General features: G+C 47.0%; 1 protein-coding gene across 1 annotated transcript in view; it reads left to right on the top strand.

Moving 5' to 3' along the window:
- Nucleotides 1–5,059: 5,059 nt before the first annotated feature.
- FZD3 (frizzled class receptor 3) overlaps nucleotides 5,060–12,439 on the top strand; it is a 30,477-nt gene continuing 23,097 nt past the window's right edge. The window contains exon 1 of the mRNA XM_071547633.1: nucleotides 5,060–5,535. Within this exon, the coding sequence (XP_071403734.1) occupies nucleotides 5,347–5,535 (189 nt within the window). The 5' untranslated portion in view covers nucleotides 5,060–5,346. The remainder of the gene's footprint in view (nucleotides 5,536–12,439) is intronic.

Below are 12,439 nucleotides of genomic sequence, written 5' to 3'. Positions count from 1 at the left end.
CCCTTTTTTTCCCCTTTTTCCCCTTTTTTCCCTTTTTTCCCCTTTTTTTCCTTTTTTCCTTTTTTCCTTTTTTTCCTTTTTTCCTTTTATCCCTTTTTTCCCCCTTCCGCCCCTTTTTTCCTTCCTCCCCCTTTTTTTCCTTTTTTCACCTTTTTTCTTTTTTCCCTTTTTCCTTCTTTTTTTCCCTTTTTTTTCCTATTTCACCCTTTTCTCCTTTTTCCCCCCTTTTCCCCCCTTTTTTCCCTTTTTCCTTTTTTCTTTTTTCCTCCTTTTTTTCCTTTTTTCCTTTTTTCCTTTTTACCATTTTTTCCCCGTTTTTCCTTTTTTGTTTTTTTTTTCCTTTTCCCCTTTCCCCTTTTTCCTTTTCCTCCATTTTCCCCCTTTTGTCCATTTTTAAAATTTTTTTCTTTTTTCCTGTTTTCCCTTTTTTGCCTTTTTTCTTTTATCCTTTTTCCCTTTTTTTCCTTTTTCCCTTTCCCCCCTTTTTCCCTTTTCTTCCCTTTTTTCTTTTTTCACTTTTTTCCTTTTTTATTTTCCCCTTTTTTTCCTTTTCCTTCTTTTTCCCTTTTTCATTTTTTCCTTTTTTCTTTTTTCCCTTTTTCCCCCTTTTTTCCTTCCCCCCTTTTTTACTTTCTTTCCTTTTTCCCCTTTTTCTTTTTTCCTTTTTTCCTGTTTTTCCCTTTTTTCCTTTTTCCTATTTCCCTTTTTTCCTTTTTTATCCCTTTTATCCTTTTTTCCCTTTTCCCCCTTTTTCCCTTTTCTTCCCTCTTTTCTTTTTTTCCTTTTTTCCTTTTTCTCCTTTTTTCCCCTTTTTTCTTTTTTCCCTTTTTTCCTTTTCCCCCTTTTCCCCTTTTCCCCTTTTCTTTTTTCCCCTTTTTTCCTTTTTATTTTTTTTTCCTTTTTTTCATTTTTCCCATTTCCCCCTTTTTTCCTTTATCTCCTTTTTTCCCTTTTTTCATTTTTTCCTTTTTTTCTTTTTTCTTTTTCCCTTTTTACCCCTTTTTCCCCATTTTTTCCTTTCTTTCCTTCTTTCCTTTTCCCCCCTTTTTCCCTTTCTTTCCCTTTTTCCTTTTTTCCCTTTTTTCTTTTTTCCTTTTTTCCCTTTTTTCCCTTTTTTATCCCTTTTATCCTTTTTTCCCTTTTCCCCCCTTTTCCCTTTTCTTCCCTTTTTTCTTTTTTCACTTTTTTCCTTTTTTCTTTTTTCCCTTTTTCCTTCTTTTTTTCCTTTATTCCCCTTTTCCCCCCTTTTTTCCCTTTTTTCCTTTTTCCCTTTTTTATTTTTTCCCTTTTTTCTTTTTTTTCTTTTTCTCCTTTCCCCCCTTTTTCCTTTTTTTCATTTTTCCTTTTTTCTCTTTTTCCTCCTTTTTTTTCCTTTTCCCCCATTTTTTCCTTTCTTTCTTTCTTTCCTTTTCCCCCTTTTTTCCTTTCTTTCCCTTTTTCCTTTTTTCCCTTTTTCCCTTTTTTCCTTTTTTTCCTTTTTTCCCACTTTTCCCTTTTTTCCCCTTCCCCCCTTTTTTCTTTTATCCTTTTTTTCCCTTTTTTCCTTTTTATCCCTTTTATCCTTTTCCCCTTTTTTCCCCTTTTTTTCCTTTTTCCCTTTTCCCCTTTTTTTCCTTTTTCCCTTTTCCCCTTTTTTTCCTTTTTCCCTTTTCTTCCTTTTTTCCTTTTTCCCTTTTCCCCTTTTTTTCCTTTTTCCCTTTTCCCCTTTTTTTCCTTTTTCCCTTTTCTTCCTTTTTTCCTTTTTCCCTTTTCCCCTTTTTTTCCTTTTTCCCTTTTCCCCTTTTTTCCTTTTTCCCTTTTCCCCTTTTTTCCTTTTTCCCTTTTCTTCCTTTTTTCCTTTTTCCCTTTTCTTCCGTTTTTCTTTTTTCCCTTTTCTTCCTTTTTTCCTTTTTCCCCTTTTTTTCCTTTTTCCCTTTTTCCCTTTTCTTCCTTTTTTCTTTTTCCCTTTTTTCCTTTTTCCTTTCCCTTTTATTATTTTTTCCTTCTTTTCCCCCTTTTTCCCCTTTTCTTTTTCCCTTTTATAATTAGCTATAATTACCCATCCCTGTATGATCTTGAATAGTTTGCAGGGTCTCTATAACTTCTAAGATTGTGTGTGACTGTCTGAAAAATTCCAAATATAATCCCTCCTAAAACCTGAATATTGTGCCAAAAAAAAAAAGTTAAAATATTTAATATAAACAGAGTTGCATCTTTTTCCTTCTTTGCTCCTCAACCAAAAAAAAAAAAAGCTGTTTAGAGCCAAAATAACCCAGAATTTGAGCAGCCAGGCCATGGTGGGGCTTGTTGGGCAGGACAAGGACGAGCTGGGACTCGTGGGCGGGTGCTGGTGGTGGTTGTTGTGTTGGTGTTTGCTAATTAGCCCCCACAATTAACGAGCTGTGGCCAGCCCAGCGCGGGGGGGGGGCCAGGGCTGGGCTGGGCTGGGCTCGGTGTGGGCAGCACTGGGGGAGGCTGGGAGTGTGGGGTTTGCTGGGAATGCTGCTGGGAATGATCCTGGGAATGCTGCTGGGGATGCTGCTGGGAATGCTGCTGGGATGCTGCTGGGAATGATCCTGGGGATGCTGCTGGGAATGCTGCTGGGGATGGTGCTGGGAATGCTGCTGGGGATGATCCTGGGAATGCTGCTGGGAATGCTGCTGGGGATGCTGCTGGGGATGATCCTGGGAATGCTGCTGGGAATGCTGCTGGGGATGCTGCTGGGAATGATCCTGGGAATGCTGCTGGGAATGCTGCTGGGAATGATCCTGGGAATGCTGCTGGGGATGATCCTGGGAATGCTGCTGGGAATGCTGCTGGGAATGCTGCTGGGAATGCTGCTGGGAATGATCCTGGGAATGCTGCTGGGGATGCTGCTGGGAATGCTGCTGGGAATGATCCTGGGAATGCTGCTGGGGATGCTGCTGGGAATGCTGCTGGGGATGCTGTTGGGAATGCTGCTGGGAATGCTGCTGGGGATGCAGCTGGTGATGCTGCTGGGAATGCTGCTGGGAATGATCCTGGGAATGCTGCTGGCACAGGAGGGGCAATCCCAACCTCCAACCTCCTTCTGGGTGGAGCCTTTCAGCATCCCACCTGCTCTCCCAGGAGTTTCTTCCATCTCCCATTCATTTCTTCCATTAATTTCTTTCATCTCCCTTTCATCTCTTGTGTTTTATATTAATTTCTTCCATCTTATATTAATTTCTTCCATCTCCTGTTAATTTCTTCCATCTTTTAATAGTTTCTTCCATCTCCCATTCATTTCTTCCATCTTCCAATAATTTCTCCCATCTCTTATTCATTTCTTCCATCTCCCATTCATTTCTTCCATTAATGTCTTCCATCTTCCATTAATTTCTTCCATCTCACATTATTTTCTTGCATCTTCTATTCACCTCTTCCATCTCCCATTCATTTCTTCCATCTCCCTTTCATTTCTTCCATTACTTTCTTCCATCTCCCATTCATCTCTTGTGTTTTGTATTAATTTCTTCCATCTCCCATTCATTTCTCCCATTAATTTCTTCCATCTCCCATTCATTTCTTCCATCTTCCAATAACTTCTTCCATCTTCCAGTAATTTCTCCCATCTCTCATTCATTTCTTCCATCTTCTGTTCATTTCTTCCATCTTTAATTTCTTCCACTCCCATTCATTTCTTCCAATAATTTCTTCCATCTCCCATTAATTTTTCCATTCATTTCCTCCATTTCCCATTCATTTCTTGCATCTTCTATTCACTTCTTCCATCTTCCATTCATTTCTTCCATTAATTTCTTCCATCTTTTATTCATTTCTTCCATCTTCCATGGATTTCTTCCATCTTTTAGTAATTTTTTCCATCTCCCATTGATTTCTTCCATCTTCCATTAATTTCTTCCATCTTCTAATAATTCCTTCCATCTTCCATTAATTTCTTCCATCTTTAATTTCTTCCACCTCCCAATAATTTCTTCCATCTCTCATTCATTTCTTCCATATTCTATTAATTTCTTCCATCTACCATTAAATTCTTCCATCTTTAATTTCTTTCATCTCCCATTCATTTCTTCCATTAATTTCTTCCATCTTCTATTGATTTCTTCCATCTTCTTTAATTTTTTCCACCTCCCATTAATTTCTTCCATCTCCCATTAATTTTTCCATTCGTTTCTTCCATCTCCCATTCATTTCTTCCATCTCCCATTCATTTCTTCCATCTCCCATTCATTTCTTCCATCTTCCAATAATTTCTTCCATCTTCTATTAATTTCTTCCATCTCCCATTAATTTCTTTCAATAATTTCTTCCATTTCCCATTCATTTCTTCCATTAATTTCTTCCATCTTCTATTTACCTCTCCCATATTCCATTCATTTCTTCCATCATCTCCATTTCTTCCATCTTCCATTCATTTCTTCCAATAATTTCTTCCAATAATTTCTTCCATTTCCCATTCATTTCCTCCATCTCCCATTCATTTCTTCCATCTTTTATTCACTTCTTCCATCTCCCATTCATTTCTTCCAATAATTCCTTCCATCTCTGTTCATTTCTTCCATCTCTGTTCATTTCTTCCATCTCTGTTCATTTCTTCCATCTCTGTTCATTTCTTCCATTTCTCATTCATTTCTTCCTTTAATTTCTTCCATCTTTTCTTCATTTCTTCCACCTCCCATTCATTTCTTCCATCTCCCATTCATTTCTTCCATTATTTTCTTCCATCTCCCATTCATTTCTTGCATCTTCCATTCATTTCTTCCATCTCCCATTCATTTCTTCCATTAATTCCTCCCATCTCCCATTCATTTCTTCCATTAATTCCTCCCATCTCCCATTCATTTCTTCCATTAATTCCTCCCACCTTCCATTAATTTCTCCCATTAATTTCTTCCACCTCCCACTAATTTCCTCCAGAAATTAAAAATCCCCAGGGATCAGAACTCGCCCAAGGACCTTCTAGTCTTGCCCAGGAGAACCTGAAACACTTTGCCTGGAAATTCTTAGAAATGGAATTCTTAGCAGGGATTCAGAACTCCAACATTTTGCTCCAATAATTCCAATTTTTTCAGTGTGTCCTGTCTGTTTTTTCCAGGTCACCCCCTGGAAGGAGGACGTTGTTCTGCTCCTGCTCCACCACCATGGGCTCCGTGGTGTGGGAATGTGGATAATCCCTCCCGAAACTCCCACTAATTCCTGGTGTTTTGGACTGAGGAAAGGGAATATTCCTAAAATTCCTCCTGCCCTGGGCTGAGCTGAGGATGTTGGACACAAAACCCATCCCAGTTTGGAAGAGCTTCAGGCAAGGACTGGGAATATCCTTGTGGAGGTGAAACCCGAGGGCGCGGAAGGAGCTGGAAGTGGAGCCATTCCCGGCCTGGGAGGATGGCAGGGAGGTGGATCTGGTGCTTCCTGTGGCTTTGGGATGCCCTGGTGGGGCTGGCAGGGGGGCACAGCCTGTTCTCCTGCGAGCCCATCGTGCTGAGGATGTGCCAGGACCTGCCCTACAACTCCACCTTCATGCCCAACCTCCTCAACCACTACGACCAGCAAACTGCAGCCTTGGCCATGGAGGTAGGACTGGGTTTTGTCCCAAATATTTGTATTTTTGTACTTTAGTTAACAAATGGAGGGAAGTTGTGGCCAGGTGGGGGTTGGTCTCTTCTCCCAGGCACTCAGCAATAGGACAAGGGGGCACGATGGGCTCAAGCTCTGCCAGGGGAAATTGAAGTTGGAGAGCAGAAAAAAATCCTTTGCAGAGAGAGTGCTCAGGGATTGGAATGGGCTGCCCAGAGAGGGGGTGGATTCCCCATCCCTGGAGGTTTTTCAGCTGAGCTTGGCCGTGGCACTGAGTGCCATGATCTGGTAAAGGGACTGGAGTTGGACCAAGGGTTGGACTTGATGATCTCAGAGGGCTTTTCCAACCTAATCCCATTGGCCTTCTTGGCCACCTGGGCACACTGGTGGCTCCTCTTGAGCTTCCTGTCCCTCAGTCCCCCCAGGTCCCTCTGCCTGGCTGCTCTCCAGCCACTCTGTGCCCAGCCTGGAGCGCTGCAGGGGGTTGGGGTGGCCAAAGGGCAGGACCTGCACTTGGCCTTGTTGAACCTCATCCCATTGGAATCAGCCCATCCCTCCAGCCTGTCCAGATCCCTCTGCAGAGCCCTCCTGCCCTCCAGCCTGTCCAGGTCCTTCTCCAAGTCTCTCCATCCTGCCCAGATCCCTCTGCAGAGCCCTCCTGCCTTCCAGCAGGTCGACACTCCCTCCCAACTTGGTGTCATCATCAAATTTGCTGCTGATGGACTCAATCCCCTCATCTAAATCATCAATAAAGATGTTAATTAAACAGGACAGGACCCAACACAGACCCCTGGGGACACCACTGGTGACCAGCTGGATGCAGCTCCATTCACCAGCACTCTCTTGGCCACCTCCTGACCCAGCAGAGGGGACACCTGTCCAGGTCATGGGCCACCAGCTTTCCCAGGTGTATATTATGGCAGACAGTGTCAAAGGCCTTGCTGCAGTCCAGGCAGACACACCCACAGCCTTCCCCTCAGCCACCAGGTGGGTCACCTGATGGTAAAAGGAGACCAGGTTGGTCAGACAGGACCTGCCCCTCCCAAACCTGTGCTGGGTCTAATCCCTTCTCCACCCTGAAGGTGCTGTGTGATTGCACAAGATGTGATGGTGGGGAGAAAAACCAGAGATTCCCACCCTTAAATTTGCTTTGTTTGGAAGAATTATGGAGGAGGATGGCACAGGGGATTTATTTCTCCTTAAATTCACCTTTCACTGCTGATTTCTCCCTGCTAATGATGTTCATCCCTCTGATTTTTGCTGTGTGTCCCCAGCACTGTCAGAAACTTTTTCACAGCTCATTTATGGCCTCTGGTGGAAGCAGAGCAGCAATTTATGGACCCTGAGCCAGAAAAAAAGAAGGGTGCAATTATTCTGATTAGCATTTCAGGCTGGGTGTGGATTATGGGCTGCTCCTCTTGGGAAATAGGGGAGAAAAAAAAGCTAATTAATCCAGTTTAAATCCACCACTCAGGTGTCTGTACTGTGGAGTTTGGAGCAGGAAAAAAAAGGATGAAATCCAGTTTTTTCCTAAGTGTGTTCCCACTCCTTGGATCAGCTTAAATTGCTCCTTAAATACAGACTGGGCAAGGTGGAAGTTTTTATTATTTGGCTTTTTAGATGTAATTTAATGGCCCAGTCAAGTGGGTGGAGTGTTGGGCTGATTGAAGTCTATTAAATCCTGAATTGTGGCATTTTCTGGTGGCACTTCTGGTCTCCCAACCCTCCCCTAAAAGCTGCAAACATCAAATAAAGCAGCAGCACAATGAGTGGGATTCATCCTGAGTGTGGGGAGGGAGGGCCTGGTGGTTCTCACAGTTTTTCAGCAGCTCTTTTTTGCTTTTTTTCCTGATAAAACCCCTAAGAAAAAATCAGGTTGTTTGTACTGGAAGGGCCCAGTACAACAAAGAGAGGAAATGAAATAGGGAACTGTTGGAGCTGCTGTTTTACCCCCTATAAATTCACTGTGATCCTTTTCCAAATACTCTGATTGGTGCATTGGAGGGACTGTTTGTAAAACTATTTATTGTGAGCTTGGAAAAAATCACTGAGTTGCCTTTCTGAGACTTTGGGGCTCCTTCGTGGTTATAAGAAAGGCTGAAAAAATCACATCACCAGGTTAGAGAATCAGCAGAGTCCTGGAATTACAGGATTGGGCTGGAAGGGACCTCAAAGCTCATCCCATTCCATGGGCAGGGACACCTCTCACTGTCCCAGGAAATCCAGCCTGCCCTTGGACACTCCCAGGGCTGGGGCAGCCACAGCTTCTCTGGGAATTCCAGCCCAGCCCCTCCCCACCCTCCCAGCCAGCAAGTCCTTCCCAATATCCCACCCAAATCTCCCCTTTTCCAGTGGGAAGCCATTCCCTGTGTCCTGTCCCTCCAGCCCTTGGCCCCAGTCCCTCTCCAGCTCTCCTGGAGCCCCTTCAGGCTCTGCAAGGGCCTCCAAGGTCTCCCTGGATCCTTCTCCTCTCCAGGTGTCCCCATGGATCCACTGTGGGAAAGGACCTTAAATCCATCTCATTCCACCCCCTGCCATGGGCAGGGACACCTCCCACTGTGCCAGGGAATCCAGCCTGGCCTTGGACACTCCCAGGGCTGGGCCATCCATCCTTTCTCTGGAAATTTCAGCCCAGCCCCTTCCCACCCTCCCAGCCAGCAATTCCTTCCCAATATCCCCTTTCCCAGCCCTGCCCTCTGGCACTGGGAAGCCATTCCCTGTGTCCTGTCCCTCCAGCCCTTGGCCCCAGTCCCTCTCCAGCTCTCCTGGAGCCCCTTCAGGCTCTGCAAGGGCCTCCAAGGTCTCCCTGGATCCTTCTCCTCTCCAGCCTGGACACCCCCAGCTCTCCCAGCCTGGCTCCAGAGCTGCCATTGGATCCATGCCCAGCCCAGCTCCCAACTGGGAAGGAGCTCAGGGAACAAGGGGCTTCTCTGGGAATCTTGGCAAGGCTCTCCCCGCCCCTTTCCTGCCTTTGACATCCCCACATTCCATGAAAGTCATTCTGAGTGTCCTTTGTCATGGAATTCCAGAGTGGTTTGGATGGGAAGGGACCTTATCCAGTTCCAACTCAGACACTTCCCACTGTCCCAGGTTGCTCCAACCTGGCCTTGGACACTCCCAGGGCTGGGCCATCCATCCTTTCTCTGGGAATTCCAGTCCAGCCCCTCCCCACCCTCCCAGCGTCCAGTTCCTTCCCAATATCCCACCCAAATCTCCCCTTTTCCACTAGGAAGCCATTCCCTGTGTCCTGTCCCTCCAGCCCTTGGCCCCAGTCCCTCTCCAGCTCTCCTGGAGCCCCTTCAGGCTCTGCAAGGGCCTCCAAGGTCTCCCTGGATCCTTCTCCTCTCCAGGATCTCCCATGAAAGGATTCCTTCCCAATATCCCATCCCAATCCCTGTTCTTTCAGTTGATTAAACAAAGGCAAACGTCACACCAGTCCCTGCTGTCATCACTTCTATGCCCTTATTTATTCCCAGGAACGAGAATTCCTTAAGATCCCTGCTGGGCTTGCTTTAATCTGGGGGCATTGAAGGGAGGATTTGCTGCAATCCAGGGGCCTGGAGCTTTGTTTTCCTCCCAAATATCCCTAAAGGAGCTTCTGATGGAGAACAAACAGGAATATCTGGCTGGAGTGGGAGTTGTGCATGGGCTGTGCTCCAAAAGGGGCAATGAAGGGGCAATGAAGGGGCAATAAAGGGGCAATGAAGGGGCAATGAAGGGGCAATGAAGGGGCAATGAAGGGGCAATGAAGGGGCAATGAAGGGGCAATGAAGGTGGCAGAGGATGGAGCCGGGAGCTCCTGGCTGTGCAGGGCAGGGATTTTCCCTCTCCTGTGCCTGGGCTGAGCTGTCCAGGCAGGAGCAGAGCTGGGAGCTGTCCAGGGGCTCCGTTCCTGACTCCAGAGGGTCAGTCCTTCCATGTGCTCTCAGGTGTTTGCTGTGCTGGTTTATGGCCATTCCCACCACCACAGGCAGGTCTGGGCTGCTGGAATCCCTCTCCATGGATTCCCCAGGACACAGGGATGCTGCTGGAATCCCTCTCCATGGATTCATTCCCCAGGATGCTTCTGGAGCTTTCCTCTCCATGGATTCATTCCCCAGGATGCTGCTGGAATCCCTCTCCATGGATTCATTCCCCAGGATGCTGCTGGAACTTTCCTCTCCATGGATTCATTCCCCAGGATGCTGCTGGAATTCCTCTCCATGGATTCATTCCCCAGGATGCTGCTGGAATCCCTCTCCATGGATTCATTCCCCAGGATGCTGCTGGAACTTCCCTCTCCATGGATTCATTCCCCAGGATGCTGCTGGAATCCCTCTCCATGGATTCATTCCCCAGGATGCTGCTGGAATCCCTCCCCATGGATTCCCCAGGATTCTCAGGCACAGGGATGCTGCTGGAATCTCCCTCTCCATGGATTCATTCCCCAGGATGCTGCTGGAATCCCTCTCCATGGATTCATTCCCCAGGATGCTGCTGGAATCTCCCTCTCCATGGATTCGTTTCCCAGGATGCTGCTGGAATCTCCCTGTCCATGGATTCATTCCCCAGGATGCTGCTGGAACTTCCCTCTCCATGGATTCATTCCCCAGGATGCTGCTGGAATCCCTCTCCATGGATTCCCCAGGACACAAGAGGGATTAAAGGACAGGCACCAGGAATGGGGGTCACTCTGAGCTGGATTTTGGGATTAGCCTGGAGAGGAAACATCCCAAAAGGATTTGGTGCAGCCACCAGATGGGCAGGGAGATAAAGTGCTGCTCCTTTGCACTCTCCCATTTTCCATAACAAAAAAAAGGAGCAGGGATTTAGGGATAAAGGAGCAGATGGAAAAGAGGGAAACAGGGAAATAATCCCACCCTGCAGCTGATTCGTTTTTTACACTCTGAGGGGAGAATTCCTGATTTATGTGCTCCTAATCCAGCAGCACTCCAAGGTTCACCCAACTGGGAATCACTGGATTGACAGGAATAAACTCTCCAATGGATTTGGGAATATTTTAGAGGCAGAGCTGGTGGATGGGGAATGGTCTTTGAGACAGAACATGCAGCTCCAGATGGGATTTTTCATACCCTGGTCCAAATGTGGTGGGTTCTTGCCTGGACTGAGCCTTGCAGGGGATAATTCCATGAGCCTTGCAGGGGATAATTCCATGATCCTTGCAGAGGATAATTCCATGAGCTGCCTCAGAGCAGGGAATGTGCTGCAAGGTCTGCCTGCCCTTGCCAGCTCTTTTTGGAATCTTGGGAGCCTCAGATAATTTATTTGCATCTTTTCTTCAAGTGGAAGTTCTTACAAAGGCCTCAAAGAGAAGACAGAGCTCTGTTTATTCCCAGCCTGGCCTGAATATCTGGGATAACAGATGGAATTTTTCCAGTAGAGGTAGGGCAGGTAGGAAGTGGCTCATTTAGTGGTTTTTCCTTCCTTGGGGAGAATGGTGGAAAATCCTTAATTTCTTACCCCCTTTAATTCCATGTTTATTCCTTCCCACCCTCTGTCTCTGTCTCCCTTTCCCAGGCACTGTATCCTTGGGAATGTCACACTTTTCCTTTCCTTCCTGCAGGAATTGGGCAGGATCCCAGGGATGCAAGAACTGTTCAGGATCCCAGGGATGCAGGAATTGGGCAGGATCAGAGGGATGCAGGAATTGGGCAGGATCAGAGGGATGCAGGAATTGGGCAGGATCAGAGGGATGCAGGAATTGGGCAGGATCCCAGGGATGCAGGAATTGGGCAGGATCCCAGGGATGCAGGAATTGGGCAGGATCCCAGGGATGCAGGAATTGGGCAGGATCAGAGGGATGCAGGAATTGGGCAGGATCTCAGGGATGCAGGAATTGGGCAGGATCTCAGGGATGCAGGAATTGGGCAGGATCAGAGGGATGCAGGAATTGGGCAGGATCTCAGGGATGCAGGAATTGGGCAGGATCAGAGGGATGCAGGAACTGGGCAGGATCAGAGGGATGCAGGAACTGGGCAGGATCAGAGGGATGCAGGAATTGGGCAGGATCCCAGGGATGCAGGAATTGGGCAGGATCAGAGGGATGCAGGAATTGGGCAGGATCCCAGGGATGCAGGAATTGGGCAGGATCCCAGGGATGCAGGAATTGGGCAGGATACCAGGGATGCAGGAATTGGGCAGGATACCAGGGATGCAGGAATTGGGCAGGATCTCAGGGATGCAGGAACTGGGCAGGATCCCAGGGATGCAGGAATTGGGCAGGATCCCAGGGATGCAGGAATTGGGCAGGATCCCAGGGATGCAGGAATTGGGCAGGAAGAGCAGCCACAGGAAAGGAAAATGTACATTTTCAGCTAAAACCCAGAGCTCTGCAACCAGCAGCAGAACAGGAGGGCACAGCTCAAGCTCTGCCAGGGGAAATTGAAGTTAGAGATGAGAAAAAAATCCTTTGCAGAGAGAGTGCTCAGGGATTGGAATGGGCTGCCCAGAGAGGGGGTGGATTCCCCATCCCTGGAGGTTTTTCAGCTGAGCTTGGCCGTGGCACTGAGTGCCATGATCTGGTAAAGGGACTGGAGTTGGACCAAGGGTTGGACTTGATGATCTCAGAGGTCTCTTTCAACCCAATCCATTCCATGACTCTGATTTGGCTGGAAATCCCTGGAGGGAGTTAATCCAGGGCTGGAAGCACAGAGGGTGGACACTCAGCCTGATGTCACACGCCGTGTTTTATCCTATCTGGGAGAGTCTGATGGTCAGAATTGCCAATGTGACCATGGACTGGCTTTGGGAGCTCTGTCCAAGCAAACCTGGACATCCAAGGAGCAAAGTGATGGATCTGTGGGGAGAGGTCCCACCTGAGCACGTGGCACTTCCCAGCACAGCAGCCCAAGGGAATGGAAGTCCCCCTTGACTTTCCCCTCGTGAGACCTCACCTGGAATC

The sequence above is a fragment of the Pithys albifrons genome, chromosome 2, assembly GCF_047495875.1.
Source record: "Pithys albifrons albifrons isolate INPA30051 chromosome 2, PitAlb_v1, whole genome shotgun sequence".
NCBI classification, from domain to species: Eukaryota; Metazoa; Chordata; class Aves; order Passeriformes; family Thamnophilidae; genus Pithys; species Pithys albifrons.
This window is presented reverse-complemented; position numbering and strand designations above follow the sequence as displayed.